An 18,270-nucleotide genomic window follows, 5' to 3' on the forward strand; every position below is an offset into this window, starting at 1 on the left:
GCAGCCCCTCACAGGGGCTTCACCCACAGCGAGGAGGGAACAGCTCCCTTCACAGCGCTTCACCCACAGCCCCTCAGAGCGCTTCACCCACAGCCCCCTCACAGAGCTTCACCCACAAATCCCTCAGAGGGGCTTCACCCACAACACCCTCACGGGGGCTTCACCCACAGCCCCTCATAGCGCTTCACCCACAGCCCCTCACAGGAGCTTCACCCACAGCCCCTCACAGGAGCTTCACCCACAGCCCCTCACGGCGCTCCCGCCAACCGCTCAGCCACCGCGCCCCCCCTCCCGGGCCCCTTTGGTTCCGTCCGGCAGCGCCCCCCTCCCGCCGCGCAGCCCCCGTGGTACGCCCCGACACGCCCCCCCGGCAGGGGGCGCTGAGGGCGGTGCCGCGGGCCGGGGCGAGAGCGCGGCGGCACTTCCGGTGCGGGGCCGGGGCGGGAGCGGCAGCGGGGCCGGGATGGCGCTGGACGCGCGGCGCCTGGAGGCGCTGAGCCTGCAGGAGCTCAGCGCGCTGCTGGACGACGAGGAGCAGCTCCAGGACATGGCCCGCGAGATGGAAGAGGTGAGGGGCTGCCTCGTACTCCCCGGCCGCGGCCTCTCGTCGGGCCGCCCCCCTCAGCCCGCCGGGTCCGCGGTGCCGCTCGGTGTCGGGGGGTTAATGACTCCCCGCTGCCCGGAGCCGCCGGGCGGCCTCGGCCCCGCCGTGGAGCTGCCGGTGCGTGAGGAGCCCCCGGTGCTGCGGGAAACGCTGCCGGTCCTTCCCTCCTTCCCCCAGCCCTCCTTCCCCCGGCTCTCCTTCCCCCGGCCCTCCGGCCTTTTGTTCCCGGCCCGCCGTGGGGATCGCTGCCCGCGGGGTGCCAGACGAGGGCTGAGGGCTCGCTGGGCTGAAAACGCTGAATTAAATTAATTCACCCGCTGAATGAGGAGACACTGACGGCCCGGAGGTGGGAGCAGCTTTCCCGTTCGTACAGCCCTTGTTGTGTGCCTTGGCCGTGGTGGAGGGTTTTGCCAGGGTGAATTCAAAACAACGTGAAAGAGATTTCTGTGCGCCCCGGTTGGTATGCTGGGCGCAGCGAGGGCTGTCAGCCTCTCGGGCTGCTTGTTTTTGCCTATTTGAAATGTCTTTGTCAGTGCATCGCGCTCTAAGTCGTGCTTTTGGATCTGTGCTTCTTAAAACAAAATAGGAGCCTGTTTTCTTGCCCTGGCTGTGGTTGTCTTTAGCTGGTTTTTCTGTGTGCCAAGGGACGCTGTGTGTTACGGTTCTGATAGGAGACTGTCCTGGATTTATTTGGCCGCAGATGTGCCTGAAAGACTCTCACTGTTAGTCAGATAGGAGCAATAGGATGAAACTGTATGTATGAAAACTTTAAAAGAAGAAATCGTGCTCTACTACTCTGGGTCCTGTATTTTTGAGGGGTTTTTCTGTTTTGTTTTATTTTCTTAAATAAAAGGACAAAAGCCCCAGGAAAAGGGAAAAAAAGTGGCAATATGTTCTAGAGAAAGAAGCTTAGTTTATTAAGTAAAGTCAATTACAATTGTGTTCCCTCAAACTAAGATTCTAGCCCTTTTGGTGCTTCTGAGAAAATCGTTCTGGATCACCTCCAGCCAAATTATCAAAGTCGTGCACATGGAAAGGCATGCTGAAGACTGAGTCTGAGTTGATGAGGTGTCCTGGGAAAATTATTTGCTGTATTATGCAACAGTTTGGATTTTGAACTTTGTGCCAATAGATTTCTGAGAGTGGGGCAGGCATAATAACTTCTCGTGCGAGCTTACATTTTGAGAACTGAGAAGAAGCAGGCAGTGCTGTGGAAAGTAGAGCAGGCAGAGCTCCCGTGGTTTGCTGGGGGCAGGAGCACCCTGCTGTATAAAAACTATTTAAGGAAAGTCAGCGGGTTATAATGGGCTTAACTTTGTAAAGATGTAAACGGGTGCAGTGCTGCTGCTTCCAGTGTGACCTCTGACAGGGGACAGGAGCACAAGGCCTGGCTCAGTGGGCTCTTTATTATTATTTATTGGTCAGTATGAACTTAAAGACTGTAGGTCAGAAGTGACAGAAAAACCTCATAACCTCAGCAGAAGAGATCCTCTCGCTACACAACCAGCCCATATTCTCAATTTGACCCCCAGGTTTTCCTCTTTCCTTGGCATCAGAAGGCTTTTAAATTGTAGAGTAAAGTTCTCCGGGCCTGAGGGAATATTTTGTGGTGTTTGGAAAGTGTGGCCAGGTTTGAAGGTGCTCAGGCTGTGTGGAAACACGGCTGTGCTGCTGTCTGGTATAATCCTCTTTTATTGGATGTGGAGGCTTTTACTGGAGTCTGTTCAACTAGAAATGTGTTTACCCATCTTGGAAGGAATTGGCCATGCTTGAATATTTCTTCCTCGTTCTGTTTTTGCCTTCACTGAATTGTTTACTGCTTGAGATTATGCTGCTCAGACCTGAGTTTTCACTGGGAAGTGTGTGGCAGGAAGAGCTAGAGAGGGAAATCCTGAACATTAAGTAGCCATGGTGACTTCACTGCTGCTTGTCTGTCAGTCTGTATGTATCCAAATTGTAGGGTTATTCCAAAGTCCTTAAATTCCTATTTTTTTCTGTGACATGCCAATTAAATCATGATTCCTGAGTCACTTGTCTGAGGTCACTTGTAATTTTACTGGCAAAGTTGGTTAGATTATTCCATAATTGAAAAAAAACCCTTTGTTCTCCTTGTTGCAAGGGAAACCCAGCTCAAACCCCAATGTTTTGTTCACAAAGGAGGAGGATTTGGAAAAACCACTTGGCTTTCTTGCTCAGCTAAAAATAGGCACTTCCAGCCTTACAGGGAATGTATTCCTGTGTGGCATTTGAGCAGGATTTTGTCAGTGTGTGTGGGGGTATATATCTGTATCTGTGTGTGCCCACGGCTTGATGTGCTTGTAGAGTGTCCTGCACGTGTGTCCCCAGGTGTGTGACACTGTGGCATCAGAGCTGAACTGCTGCTTTTCCTGTCTCAGGCTGGGTTTGCAGCCCCTGGGCTTGCAGGGCTTGAACAACGAACATCTTGTCTGCGAGAAAGAGGAAGGAAGCTCCTTGTCTGGTACTCCCAGTCTTTTCAAACTGAGGAGGTTTTTTTTATATAATCCTTTCAGGTTGAGCTCTGTAATACATGTACAGCATTCATCTTCATGAAATAGAGAATCACAGGATGGTTGGGGTTGGAAGGGACCTGAAAGATCATTTAGTTCCTAACCCCCTGCCATGGCAGGGTCATAAAAGCACTTTGTTTGTAAAAGTCAGTCTCGGTGTGATAACTCTAAAAAGCACAGATGAGAGAATTTGTGACCTGACACTGGTGGTAATTTGATGAATTTCTCTGTGAAAATGAATTTTATTTTTGTCTCCCGGAGCATCACTTCTGTAAAAGTGCAGTATTGTGTTACTGACTGCTAAGGTTCCAGAGCCAAAAATTATTTGCTTTTCAATACCTTAATTATGTGAAATCAAGAAGTCAGAAATGTATTGCCTTCCTCTCATTCCAGCATTTCAGAGTACACTGGCAAGCACAGAAGGAATTTTTTGAGCATAGTCCTTTTCTCAAAAGCTGATTGAAAAGATCATGCAGGGCAGAAAGTCCAAGTTAAACTATGTGCATTCATGCCCAGATTTCTTGGATTCCTGCTCCTGTCCTAAAACCACATTGTGCAAGTGGTCATGTTCTTGTTGGCCAAACATGAAATTTAGTTGCAAAGTTTGAAATTACACTTGGTGACAACTACAGCTTTTTCTCTTCCAGCTGAGCATCAAATGAGTAACCTGTCTGTCTGATGAGTGCAAATTGCTGTGCTGAGTGTCTTGCCTCTGCCATAAATGTTTAGGAATTGCAACTTACTTTCTAAGCTTTGTTATTTTTAAGTAATCAGAAGAGCTAAATTTAGCCAATCTAATTGCTTTACAGCATGTTTTAATATTTATTACGGAACAGATGTTGTTAGGGGGTGTATTATTATTCACCAGTCCTTGATGAAAAAGCACTCCTAAATTTTCTGTAAAAGAAGTCTCTTCTCCTACTCTGCACCTGTCAGCTCCTGTTTCAGGGGTTAATTTGACACTCCAAATGTGCATCTTTATGCAGCCACGGTGTGACTGCAGATCTTATTCTTAATTTACAAGTATGTGTAAGTGGAAGAGAATGTGGGAATGATAAAGGTTGGAGAAATCGAAAACTAACATGGATGTGTCCTATGTATAAAGCTATTAAAACAGTGTCACACAAAGCTGCTTTTTATTTATAGCTCCTTAAGAGACTTTTTCTCGAAGGTACCAAGAGACTCCTCGCCGTGGTGCTGGCCAGAGCAAGCTTATAATTATAGCAGCTCTTGATGGACTTTGTGGGCAGTAGGGATTGCAGTTTCTGGGTTTCTCAGGAGGCAGTTCCTCTGGGAATGTGCTTTTGGATGAACCGGAGTGATGTTTCTCAAAGACGTTTTACACAAATAACTCTTGCTGCAAACCATTATTTTGGAGTAGGGGATCAACATTTATAGTATGAATGTTGCTAAGCTAGTGCTAGTTCTGGTTTAATTTTATCCAGCTTTTTTTTTTTTTTTCCTTTTTTAAAAATGGGATGGAACAAAGCTGCAGTTCATAAAAGTAGTAGACTCTAAATTCCCAAAGCAGTTGCTGCTGCCTGCTCTTGGAAATGCTCATTAAATAAATCCTTGAGTAAAATTATTCAAATTATGTCTGTTAAAGAAATTCATTTTTTAAGCAGCTTAAGGTTTGAAGTGCTGCATAAACCGTGATTTTTGTTTTAATAACCTCTGTGTGTCCATGGCTTCATTTTCTTGCAGCACAGTTTGGTATTGAGTGGTCTGCTCAGTAGTGAGCAATCCTTGTGCCATGAAAATCCACTTATAAGCAGCTCAGTATTGTTGCCCCATTTGTCCCATTCAGAATTCATAGTGAGAGCTTAGCTGTTAAGGAAAAAAAAAAAAAGGCATATGTTCTCCTTAATATTGTCCTGTCTCATTGTGTCTTGTGATTCTGACTGGTATTTTCATCTGGTTTCAGATTAATATCTCCTGCCTGCTGAAATGCTCATGACATCAAGAGTCTTGTTAGGAATTCTACTGGAGTCCCATGCTCCTGACTTTTATCTCTAAATAACTTCTTTCCTTGCACTTCCAGTGGGCAGGTGAACAACCAGTGCAGGAGCAGTTCCCTGCTAATGCACATTTTTGTCACACGGCACATGTGACAACAAAATACCTTCTGTTGGATTTATTCGTTCCTCAGCTTTTGTCTTGGCCTTGTGGAAAGCTGTGAATGGATGCTGAAAGCATACTTTGTGCTGCACTGAAAATCTTAATAGACTGCTCATGCTGTAATGTGGCTTTGACCCTTGGATGATTTTGCAGCTGGTTTTTTTTTTGTAGTTTTAAATCAGCCATCGTTTTTTGAAAGCTTTTCTACAGCGCTTTTTAGGCAAACTTTACAGTGTTTGCTTTTTGATTCCTTGAATTAACTTCCAAGCTCAGTGGAACAGTTGCTGTAAAGTTTCTTACACAGACCTTAACATCAGTGACAGAGATGATTCTGGTTTGTAAATCATGACTGTGTTCAAGTTGCATTGCTCTGGGGTTAGATCTGTTCTGTTTGTGTGAAATAGAACTCACAGACTTCAAAATTCTTTCGGTTGTATGAGGTATTTCAATGGCCTGAACAGGTGGATGGGTCTTCTCCATCTCCTCCTTAAGTTTCATTAAACATCATTCCTAAGTTTGCTTTGAGGTTCTTCTCATGATTTTGGGTAAGATTCAAATTTCTCATCTCTCCAAGTGTGCATTGCTAAAAGAAATTTCACACAGACTGATGCTGGAAGTGAAGACTTCAGGAGTGACATTTTAATTCATTAATAAATGCCAATTACGGGTTTCGTTCAATTTCTGTAGAAAAAATATGCCCTTTTCAGAAGTGTTCTAAGATGGAAAAAGTTTAGTCATTAAGTCCTGTGTAATTTCAAGCATTATAACTCAAAGTGTAATTACCAATAACCTTTTTCAGTTTAAAACAAGTCTTTTCAACACTTTTGCTAAAGTTTAGTCTAGTGCATAATTATTAGATACCAGATGCAAAGGACAGGATGTCACTCTGCCTTAGATGTAGGCCGGTCATATTAGTCATGTTTTTCTTATTTTTACAAGTCAGACACATCATGTCATAGTGATATTTATTCATCTTCACACATTTGAAATGCTTTAAAAGTGAAGTTATTCAGCAAATCATTATAAAATGTTAGGAATGTGCTGCTTCTTCCTCCTGTCCTGTCCTGTTGAGAGATATTCTGACACTTGAGGCAGGAACAACATCACAAAAGTATCATCTGACTTAAGGCAGCCTTTTCTTACTCTGTTTACCTGGAGTTCCACCTTCTCCTCTTTACTATATATGATTTTACCAAAAGCTTCCTTTCCCTGGGATTTTGCTCTTGAAAGGTTTATAGGTTTGTGTCCACTGGCTTTTTTTCTGTCCTGAGTAAATGTACATCTTCTTCATTCCGAAAGAGAGATCAAAGATCACTCATTAAACTGGTCTTCCCTGACTGACTGTGCACCTGCTTTGAAATGAGAATATCAGCCTCCCAAGCAGTGAAAATACTGAATTTGCTGGAAGGAGGTAGTGAGCTCATTAAAATGGTGAAAGAGGCACCAGAAATCATCAATCTTTTTGCACACAATCTTCCTTGGCTGGCAGTTCAGGAGCCAGCGAGTAACAAGGCTTGTGGTGATGGCAGGAGGTTGGCAAGAGGTTGGATGCAGTAATTAAGCTGTTAAATTCTGTGTATTTTAGTTCCCTTCATAATTGTTTTTTAAGAAAATGTAAAACAGGGGGACTTCAGCTTTCTGAAAGCAACAGTCCTAACAGGATCAGATCATATGAGAATAAACAAATGGAAACCAGTTTAATTTAAATTATTTTGCATTAGGTTCAAAGCTGAGAAGATTTTCTTTTTATTCTTGGAAAGGATTCACATTGAACACAAACATAGGGCTGGATGCTTATTTAGGCTTGATATGGGAACCTTGAGAAGACAAAACAATATTGAAAGTGTAATTTCTGATTTTCACAATTTGGAGTAGAATTGGGATCGATGTAGAATTTAGGACTCCGCATTATGCTTGGTTGTTGTTGTTGGTTTTTAAAGTGGTTTGGCAAGAACAGGGTGAGAGTAAAACTTTGGTATTTGGAGAGCAATATCTGGGGACAAAGGTGTGTTTGACACCGAGCCAGTTTTGAATTAAGCAAATTAAAGTAGCGTATAAATATTCCAAAAGGAAGCAATTGCTCTCAAAGACACTTGCTGTGCTTGGAAAAACACCTGCATTTTGATCCTGACCTTTTCTGGGGCTTTAAAAGAGCTCATTTGGGTTTCCTCTTTTCCTGTTTCTGAGGTGTGGCTGTGTCCACCCCTGAGTGTGGAAGGAGAAAGAAAGGTCTGTGCTTCTGTTTGCACTGCAGGGCAGTGGTCTGTAAATAGGATCAGTTACAGCTCAACAGGGATAACCTGGACTAGAAGGGACATATGGATGGGGGAGGTGACAAAAATGTACCAAACTTCTGTTGATTTTGGAGGCAGCTCAGTAGAATTAGTCTGTTGTGCCATGGGAAGACTATTCCACTTGTTGATTCAGACTGAGAATCTGAAATCAGATCCCTTGGTTGTTTTGGTTTTTTTTTCCCCTTTTGATGTCTGAATATTTTAATGAATCTAATGTGACACTCAGGGCAGACTTCTCCAAACATTCGGCTCTCCCAAAGCTCCTGAAGGCTCTCTTGATAAAGTCATGTGTGAGTGTGAGCAAACTGGAATCTAGCTGAGTTTTGGGTTTGTGAGAATTGGCAGTTTTTCTTTAGGCTAGGAAATGCTAAGCAGAAGATTTAAACTGGAAAAAAGGGAAGTTTTTGGCATTAATCCAGGATTGGTTTAACACAGTTGGGGAAGAATATTCTGGAGAAGAAACAGTCACGATGCAGTCCTTATTTTTTACATGTTAACAAGATAAGGGATGACATTCTTCTACACTCATTGTATCTCATTGCTGGAATTTAGATTTTTTCAAGAGCTGTTGCTTTATCTGTCAATGTTCATCATTGCAGGTCCAGTGCCACAGCTCTGATTTTTACACAGAGCTTACTTTTATTGTTTATTTAAACGTTTTCAAGTTCTCATATTGTCGTGCTTAATAATTTCACTGTTATTTCACACACTTACTTTTTAAAATTTATATTATATTTCATATTTAGGCGCAAAATGTTCAGCACAGCAAGGACATGACTCTTGCCAGCAACCGCAGTCTGGCAGAAGGAAATCTCCTGTACCAGCCAAAGTTGGAGTCATTGAAATCAAATTTGACTGAGAAATATCAAGAGCTGCAAGTTCTTTTTGAAGCATACCAGATAAAGAAAACAAAACTAGGTAACACTGGCGGTTGACAATTATGATTTGCTGTTTTCTAAGTGAATGTAAATCTGTTGCCTGTTTGTTGTTTGGTTTTTGGTGTCTCATTTTTAGCTGTGTGAATTAGGGTACAAAGTGAAATGTCATTCTTGTGTAGCGCTGAAATAGATCACACTTCTGATGATTTATTAAGTGACTGTTACATCTAGTAGCAGATACTGTGGATTCCTCCTGTTACCTACCTATTCTTGACCTACTCTTCTCTAAATTATCAACTTCATTTGCCTTGCTGAAAAGCAAAACACTTGAATTTTCAGCGACTCTTTATAAATCAAATGGAATATTGCATTTAACTTTCATACCGAATAATATTGTACATTTGATACTGCACTTGCTGAACTGCTTTGGCTTTCAATATTATAAATATATCATTGGAATTAAATTTCAGCTCTTATCACTCTGACAGTATTCCTGAACTTCTTAATCTATTTCTTACTGTACATCACCCTGTCTAGAACTGCAGAGTCTGCTGGTTGTATCAATGTGCCTTAGAGGTTGTTGTGTAGTTAGAAGTCATTTAGAGCCAGCAGTCATTTTCTGTTCTTCCTGTGCCATTACAGACAGACAATCCAGTAATGCTTCCCTGGAGACCCTGCTGGCACTGCTGCAGACCGAGGGGGCGAAGATTGAGGAAGACACAGAGGTAATGACAGAACATTCCAATTCTGCCACTTCCACCCATTACCAGAACCTTCCAGTGTCTGTGGCTGCAGTGCAGAGTTGAACATGTGACAGATTAAGGAGTATTTTAAAGAATATGGTCCTGGTTTTGCTTTGAATTTCAGTGAACAGCTCTTTGATTCCAGCATTTTTTTTTTTAATCTGAGTAATTTTTTACTCTTCACATCTTGAAAGTTTAAGACAGAAAGTGCTCCTTTTTAGAAAAGAGAGACAAGCCCTCTTAGTTCCTTGGCTTTGCCTTCAAACTAGTAGAGTATAAATGCAGAATCTTCTTTTAGTGGGATTTGCCTGATATATGTATTACTTCATTATAAATGTCAATTAGTAGCCTAATAACAAACTGTGCCTGTGCTGCTTTTCCTCCAGCATTTCTGGTGAAATATTCCATTGTGATTTCAATGTGTCTGTGCAGGTGCTAGTGGTCACCACTTGCTGTGACACAAGTGCTTGAGGGGTGGTCTGAACTCAGAATAATGAGAATGTTTGGTTTTGTTTGCTGATTTGCACGCAGGCATTTTCTATAATTAATCGGGAGAAAAAATTTGCTTATTAGCCTTGAGTTGTGATCGTAAAAAGACATTCCCAGGACGAGCTGAATTTTGTGATTATATGTTTGCTCACCTCTCAATTACTAAACATCATTTACCCAAAGCCACAAGTAAGGGTGAGTATTAAACCTGACTTAGCAGTAATCTCTGTGCTGAGTCTCACAGAGTTCCCAGTGTTTCTGTTGGCATTGAAGCAGCACTGAACTGTAATTCAGCTTAGCTGGCAATCTGGGAAGCTGCTGGATTTGGTTCGTTCCCATCTCTGGTGATCAGGGGAATGCTCAGAGCGAGATTCAGATGTTTTTGCTGCTGTTACTTCAGTATTAATTTATGCAAAAGTGATATTTAACTCTCAGTGCTTCTGGGTAATAACGAACTCAAAGTTCTGCTCAGAATTCTTCGGTATGCCAGTCATCTTCCATATGCCAGCTGGAAAATCACAGGCAAAATGCTGCTATTTTTAGGATGTGAGCCATTTAGATTCTGTTGCAGTAGGCTGTTTCCTAAGAGAATGTTCTGTATTTGACAGAACATGGCAGAAAAATTCCTTGATGGTGAAATACCACTGGATTCCTTCATTGACGAGTACCAGAGCAAGCGGAAACTGGCTCACCTGCGCCGGGTGAAGATCGAGAAGCTCCAGGAAATGGTGCTGAAGGGACAGAGACTTCCTCAGGTTCAGCCACCAGCACAGCCCAGGGCAGCCGAGCCCCCAGCAGCAGCTGCAGAGTCCTACAAGGCGGATGCAAACACTCCTCCCTCGGTGGTGCCGCGGAGGATACCACCTCCCCCACCTCCTTCAGGCCCAGCAGGACGCTTCCCCACTCCCTTCACTGCAGCCATGAGTTCAGGACCAGCTCTTTCTTATCCAGGTGCTCCATACCCTCCTCTCCCGCCTCGGCCAGGAGGAGCTCAGCCCACGAGTCAAATGCCACAGCCAGGATATCCCTCTCAGTTTGTACCACCCTATCCTCCACCTCTGCCCCAAAGACCACCTCGCCTTCCACCACATCCTGGCTTTATCCTCCAGTAAATATTTCGGTGCGCCTGACTTATGTATTGGTGCTTATATTTCCTTTTCCCCCATCAGAGACTTGCTGTAGGCAATGGGAAGCCTCTGTTCTTTGCACAATGGAGTACAACGGCCGAGCTGTGGCACAGAGGTTTGCAGTTGCTTTGCTAAATGTGATGATGTTTCTTTGCGAAGGTCAGTGATGATAAAGTTTTCCTAGGAAGGTGATAAGGTCTAAATTTTGTAGATCTAAATTGGGAAGCCACTCACAGTGGATTTCCTGACATTACAAATGGAGTAGCTCTCTGAATTCCTTAGTGATGGTAAATCAGCATCCTCCTCTGGTCTGATGTATTCCCATCACAGCTGGATTTATGTGTGGCAAACGGGGAGCTGTTTGTGTCTCTAAGGAATTCTGTGTCCGTGACAGTGTTGGGATGGTAACAACCATATCTGACTGCTGGGAAAGGGGTGTGCACAGGACCTCCCTCGGTGTCCTGTTGCAGCCAGGGCCAGGTGCACAATGTTTTCAGAGCTCACTGAGCTGAAACTCCTGTCAGAACACCTTGGGTGGGTTTTAGACAGAGAAAATGACAGGAGTTTCATTTCTGCATTTCAGTTGTTACCTTAGACATTGTGTGATCAAAGTAGGCACTACTCCCACTCCTAAATAGCTTGACACCCTCAAAGTCCTGGTCTCTTGAAATGAAACTAAACTGTTTATAGAGCCAGTTTAGAGTTTTATAGACACTTTACCAGGCAGTTTTATTTCCTTGCCTGTTAAGACTCTTTCTAACAGTTGGGTTTTTTTCTCCTTTTCCTTGGATACAGAAATGATTTTTTTTTTTAAACAGGTGCTTAGCTTTTGATACCATGTGATTCCAGGAATCTAGGCAGGGTATTTTCTTAATCAAATACTGGATTTTCACAGGTAATTGCCCACTTGAATTTCTACAATTTCATTTTATCCCTTAACTCTGTCTCTCACTTGGCAGAACTATTTTTAACTCTCCCATTTCCTTTAGTTTTGCAGTTTTGAGCATGTATCTACCTGGAATTTGCAGTTAATGTTTCTCTGCAAATAGGCAAAAAAGAAAAGCCTTTTGAAGTCCATGGTGGCTGTTTGCATCTTGCAGAATCCGTTCTTAACTTATGCCACTGGATGGGAGAGGCTTTTTAGGGCAGCTCAGATTTCACTCTCGATATGACTCTTGAAGCCTAAGGTGCAGACACATGCTGGTATTTTAATCCAGCACTGGGGGAGGCAAATTTTAACACTTGTTGTTTGCACAGAATGTGTCTGTGAATTTGTTATCAATCAGTCCAGAATCTGTCAAAGCCCTTGGTTATTTCAGAGCATTTTGGTATCATTGTCCTGGAATGCACTACATTGTTTGGAAGTTCGTACTACAAACAACATTGGTCAGAATAGAATATCTATTTTTTTTTGCTTTATGTAAGACCTGGATTGTCCCTTAATCATTTCCTCTGAAGTGTGGTGGTTAGCAAATATTAATCTGAAATTAGGCTCATAACAGGAAGCTCCCAATTCTGACAATATGATCATTTGGCTTGTTTTGCCTTCTGAAGACAAAGGGCAGAAGGTTGGTCAGTGTTACTGGCATCTGAACCAATTCCCCAGTGTAAGGCTGGCAAGTTTTTATAGATGGGGGATTTTGTGAAACAATGTGCATTGGATTTGTTTGCAAAGTGTGTTTTTTCTGTAATCTAGTGATGGTACAGGATGTGTTGGTTTTTTGGTTTTTTTTTTTAATAGTGTGATATCTTTCCTTGGTATTATTTTCTCACTGAAGCTTTGTATAAGCATGGTTAATTATGACTTGTTTCAAAGTACCTTTGCTGTGCTGTTAGTGCTGGTATTTGGATGGCAGCTGTTGTATCTCAATGCTAAACCTAAGTCTGCTGTAGAAACAGTTTGTGTTCTAGAAAGAATTCAAGTGGATGGTAGCTACCAGGGTGGTGTCTGAGTACAGAAATTCATACTTTGAGCCTGCTACACAAAAACTAAAACACTCTCAAATCAGTTTTACTAAGATTTCATAAAAACAACCAGGTATTTTTTACACTTATCAGGTGCCAACTTTTTTTCTGAGGGTTGGAAAGCCTCAGAAGTGATGGAGGTGATAGATAAGTGTATTGTGAATTTGCACTGCATTTTGTGTATCTGACTTCATTGGTATTAGTAGTCCAAAAAATATTTTTACTACTTGTTAAATCTTCTGTCTTTTGGTAACTTTTGTGATAACAACGACCTTTCAGGGATTCTTTATCTAAAAACAACCTCTTGTGCACACTAAATACAGACAAAGCTAATGCAATTTTTTTGTCTGAAAGCAAAACAATGCATTATTGCATATGCATGTGGCTGATGTGCCTTAGGATCACTACTTGTGATTGTAATTCTAGGATATTAGCATTTTTATCATTTGAATGGCCATTGCTTAACTCTAATTTAAGGGCTCTTCAGGAGCACTGACTTTTACAAAAAACTGACCCTCATAGTTCAGAAAAAACAGTTGTATCTGCTATTTGTAAGCTTACAGTTGCCTTCATTGATGGGTAAGTTTGAACGTAGATGATGTAACTAATGTGATGTTTCAGTTATTGCAGTCTCATAACTGAAGTCCAGCTGCTCATGGAAAACATTTTGCCATTAATTTTGTGTGTGTGTGTGCACACAAACTGTAAATATTTACTTGACTGCTGGTGATGTTTAAGGGTAAAGGAGAAAAATGACTGTGGAAAGCTGTTCAAGTCCTTTCAGCAACAAACTTGACGAAACACTAACCTGGATGAGTCAGGCAAGAGCTGTGTCAGTGCTTTCAACCTGTTGCTCTTCAACAGCTTCTCCTGTTCTGTTATAGCTAATAAATAAATTCTGCTCTGGCTAGGATGTTTAGAATTGTACTAATTTGCACTGTTTATAAGATAGTGAGATTAAAATGCCATAGGCAAGCTGAGACTTGAGAGGGGGTGGCTCACGATGCTTGCCAAAAAAAAAATTTATATATATATATTAAATAAGGATTTTTGATGTCTGCTACAAATAGCATATACTTCCCCAAAGCAATTGGAGTGGAGAAAAATCCTTTAAATACAATGTGTAACACGGCTTTAGAGTGTTGGTAGCACTGGGAATGCCCTCTTTGGGTGGCATTATTTGTGCAGTTCTGTAAGTTGGACCTAACGTGGTTGGACTTGGATTGGGGCTCAGCACCGAGCAGTTCTAACTCCTTGGGGGTTTCACTGCACTCAGGGCTGTCTCCCAGAGAAGGTGGAGTCAGTTGTTCCAGCACAGCTGATCCAGACAGGTCACCTCTGGCCTCAGAGGGGTGACAGGGAACATGAGCTTCGTGGGATGCCAGGAGGCACCTGGGCACTGGCTGGTTGTGGTGATCACCCCATTAGTGCCCCAACTTCCACAGCCTCAGTCCTGACCTCTCTTGGGACTTCTCTGCCCTCTCAAACTGGAATCATGACACAGATACAGAGCTCAAACAGACAATTCTTTTAGCCTCACGTGGAGCTACGTGGCACATGTGGAGTTCAGAGGAGGCAGAGTTGTCTTGTGCCTGAACAGTTCCTCTGTGTGATCCTGGACTGTCTTAATATAAGGGGCAATTTTATATGCCGAGCAAGTTGTGAAACATACAGTGGATTTGTTTGCATAATAAGTCTTTCTGTTATCTACTGTGTTCTGATTTTAAATAAAATAGCATATCTCTTGGTGTCCTGTCCCCTTGTGGCTCCATTCAGTCGTGGTGCAGTTATATTAATGATTTTAAACCCTAATGGTGTTTTTTTCTGTAGCAACATAAACATAGTTGTAGGTGGATGTAGAACATAAAATTGCAAGAAAATTGCTTTAATTATTCATAGCAAATCTCTTGGCTGTGTTTTTAGTCACTGGATAGAGCGAGTCCATTTTGTGTGGAGCTGACACAGGGTGGGTTTGCTCACAGTGGATTTCACATGTTGTAATCATGGCAACGAGGCAGGTGGGCTTTGTGTCAGGTAAAATCCCTTTGCTTTTCTTCTAACTTCCTACAATTAGCTAGTGGGAATGTTCAGAATCACCTGGAAAAGCTGAAGGGAGAAAGCTTTTTATTTTAGACAGGAAAATCTTAGATTTCAGCCAAGTTAGGAGAAATGAGTCAACCAGAGTTATTTAGGAATATGAGTCAGAGGGCAGAAAAGACCTGATGTAATTTTCTGTGATAACTGTCACTTTAGTAGCAATGTGAAATAGAAATCCTAGTGTGGAATAACTGATTAGGGAAGAAAATCCCTTTTCTAATTGTTTCTTGATCCGTTCTGTTTGTGGTGGCTGCAGAGATTGGATAACCTTCTGCAGAGAAGGGAAAGTGCAGATGAGGAGAACCTGCTGTGCTGACTCAGTGCAGGTGGGCGAGGGCAGGGGAAGGTGTTATGTAAAATCTGCAGCTCTTCTAAGAATTTGCACTGTTTTGAAGCTTGAATATTTGCAGAACTCCAGCTGTGCCTGTTCCAGACCTGAGGTTCTGCTGGCCATTCCCTGTGGTTGGTGTCCCACAAGCTCATCCTGGCTGAGATTGTTCCCAGTGCACAGGAGGTGTCACCCAGCAGGCCAGACCTCACCAGGGAGGGACTCACATGGCACTTGGGTGCTGGGTAAGGAAAAATGCAGTGTTCAGTGTGGCCTTGACTTGTCCCTTGCCTGGCAGTGGCTCTGGGGGCTCTGCAGGCCTGCCCAGCTCCTTCCCTCACCCTTGCTGCTGTAATTTGACTCTTCTTGTGTTGTACATTAATATCCCTCATGCCAGGCTTTTACAGGTTTGCCTGTTCACCTCTCTGAGACTTGGCCATTAGAAACTGGATGTGTGACTTGAGGTTTTTTGAGATGTTTTTGGTCTCAGCTGAAGTTTAGAGGTGCCCTGCTGAGGCTGTGCCCCAGGACACCTTGTCCCTGAAGGCTCTCAGCCTCACTCTCAGTTTTTTCCCCTACCTGCAGGACAAATCCCAGGCTGCTGAGTCTGGGAGATGAGCCAGTGCACACCCTGGATCCTGCTGTAAGCTAAAAGCTATTTTTTAAATACTTATTATTTCCAACCCGCTCAAAGGTGCCTTTTCTGCACTCCTGTAGGTGATGAGTAGGAATTTATTTTTGCTTCAAAGCTAAAAATGTTTTCTCTCACCACATAATCCCACACCTTGCTACGTGCACTTAAAATTGCACATTATTCTAGCAACCACTGCTTGGGATGGGCTAATTTCTGAGAGGTTTGTTAGTCCTGAAGGAAGCCACAGAGGATGGGAGGGGACAGAGTGGCTCCAGTTCTCAGCACTGGAATGAGACCACCTGGATGAGGAGAAAATGCTGGTTGTGGAGAGATGTGGAAATGCCTTTTGGCCTGGGGTGTGTTGTCTCACATGGTATGAGATGAATCCAGACTACCTTTGTATTTTTTTGTTTTGATTAAACTTGAATACCCAAGAAGCATTTGTTAAATGATTGTGTTAGCTGATGTTTCTGGGTTTCCCAAGTCATTTTTCTGAGTGGGTCATTCAGGAAGTATCATCCCTAAATGTTGTGCTGCCCAGACTCATGTAATTCATGCCTGGTTGGGCACAGCAGAGAAACAGCTTGCCTTGCAAAGGAGTGGCTGTTGGTGGCTTTAACAGCTCTTAAAAACATACTTTCGCAGAGGTTTTGTGGTTTATTATTTTTACCTGACTTCCTAGAGCTTGTACCAGCCTGTTTGCTATTTGTGTGTTTCATTTCAATGCACGTTTCCCCCCAGTGATCTCACACTCGTGTGTTCCCAGCTTTGCTCTCTGTAGCGAAGCTGTTGCTGAGCTGCAGCTGCTTAGTGCTCAAACTCATCTGTGGTTCCTGGAGGTTTGGCTACTGAGGGAGCCAGAGGGTGGGGAAAGGAGGGCTGTGATAAGAGGCTGTGAGAAAAAATAAATTGTACTTTACCTTCTGCTCCCTTCTGCTGAGGTTAGTAATATTTCACAACTTGGTTATTTTCCGCTGCTTCTCCTACAGGTACTGAGTAAAGTTTGTTCTCGCGAACACATCGAGTGGAACATCTTCCTCTCATCTTCCACAACCAAAATAATGGTATTTAAAAGTCATTAGCAAATTGGATCCTGCACAGCAGGATGTCTTGATGGAGCCTCAAAATAAACCTTTGCATGCACAGTTTGTCATTTTGATATTTTTGTCAGCTACAAATAGCAAACTCTTTCCAAAAAAGTACAGGACTGAAGAAAAACCTTGGACTGGACAGTAAGATAAATTTTTGTACAAAAATTAACTTAGATTACATTTCAAATGGTTTATAGAGCTTGTTTTTATTTTTGCTGCTAATTTTTGAGACTTTAGATTATGCTGGCCTAGGTGGCTTTAAGTAAATCATAGTGACAGCAATGGGGGTAAACAAGTCACCTTTAGCCACAGCTAAAATCTTAAAGCCACATTTATTTTTGAATCCTTTAAACTTTAAGTAGGACTATGGCTAGACTTACTGTAGTAAGGTTTTAAAAGTTTGCATTCTTGATCAATCAGTATTTCCATGATGAAATGTGATGGTGTGAGTGGTTGGATGACGTCAGTCTCCCAGCAAATATATCTTTATCACCCTCTATAAATAGACCTTGAGCTACTGCAGAAAGCATTTCCTTGAGAGAAAAGGGCTCTGAAAGAAACGAAACTCAGCAGGGAGCTGGCCCCTGTCACTGCTGTGTCATTGTCACTTGATGTGACAGCAGTCACCCGAGGGACACGGCTGTGTAACCCTCGCCCAGGGCTCTGCAGCCTCGTGGAAAGGCTGAGCAGGATCTAAACCTTCAGGCTGGATTGATCTCAGCAGAACCTGCAGGATCAGCCCAGCTGCTCACCTTGCCCAGCAACACCAGAGCCCTTCACTGGGGAATGCACTTTGCCCGTACAACGAGCTGGGAAATGAGCACTGGAACTTGAGTCACTCCTGTAAACCTGTAAAGTCAGTTTTGTGACGTGTAACCTCGGAAAGCTTCGGCCATCAGACTGCTACCTGACTAAAATAAATAATGAAACACCTTATAAATGTGTTTACCTGAGATACAGCCACTTACTATTGTAGTTAACTGCTTTATAGCCTCTTGTCAGTCACAGGCATGGAAAGCCCTGGGTTTTACTGTGGCTTTTAGGAAGTTTGATTGTAATTGGGTTTGAGGGTAACAAGGGATCAGATGAAAATGGTAATTGAACATGAGAAAGACCCTCATGAATCATTATCTAAACACAAGGCAGCTGTGTTCATCTGTCATGCTGAACTCTAAATGCTTCAGTCTTATGACCCATATATTATGTATCATAGACACCTGCCTATTATATATATATATAGCTAAATTATATATAATAGATATATAATATATATGCAACATGTATATAATATAGATGTACTAATATATATTATCTATATTACCTATCATATATCTATAATAGAATTATATGTAATATAATTATCTATTCTATATT

The 18,270-nt window shown here is 42.7% G+C and overlaps 1 protein-coding gene and 1 long non-coding RNA gene across 2 annotated transcripts; both read left to right on the forward strand.

The window, feature by feature from the left end:
- The first annotated feature begins 407 nt into the window (after positions 1-407).
- Positions 408-14,494, forward strand: VPS37B (VPS37B subunit of ESCRT-I). Its single transcript, XM_085075463.1, has 4 exons — positions 408-568; positions 8,291-8,462; positions 9,065-9,147; positions 10,263-14,494. The coding sequence occupies exons 1-4, from the start codon at positions 464-466 to the stop codon at positions 10,764-10,766; spliced, it is 864 nt and encodes a 287-aa protein (XP_084931589.1). The 5' UTR covers positions 408-463; the 3' UTR covers positions 10,767-14,494.
- Positions 14,495-17,248: 2,754 nt separating this feature from the next.
- On the forward strand, positions 17,249-17,836 carry LOC146430134 (uncharacterized). The gene is made up of 2 exons (XR_014855268.1): positions 17,249-17,518; positions 17,556-17,836. It is a non-coding gene; the product is annotated as an uncharacterized LOC146430134 (long non-coding RNA).
- The last annotated feature ends 434 nt before the right edge of the window (positions 17,837-18,270 follow it).

Source organism: Lichenostomus cassidix, chromosome 15 (assembly GCF_008360975.1).
Source record: "Lichenostomus cassidix isolate B80296 chromosome 15, HeHo_3.0, whole genome shotgun sequence".
In the NCBI taxonomy this organism is placed as follows: Eukaryota; Metazoa; Chordata; class Aves; order Passeriformes; family Meliphagidae; genus Lichenostomus; species Lichenostomus cassidix.

What these genes read in the sequence shown, in the direction of transcription:
- VPS37B (XM_085075463.1), top strand. Translation starts at nt 464, where the DNA reads ATGGCGCTGGACGCGCGGCGCCTGGAGGCGCTGAGCCTGCAGGAGCTC. An exon ending in TGGCCCGCGAGATGGAAGAG is followed by an intron (nt 569 to 8,290) that starts GTGAGGGGCTGC and finishes TTTCATATTTAG; the next exon opens with GCGCAAAATGTTCAGCACAG. An exon ending in GATAAAGAAAACAAAACTAG is followed by an intron (nt 8,463 to 9,064) that starts GTAACACTGGCG and finishes GTGCCATTACAG; the next exon opens with ACAGACAATCCAGTAATGCT.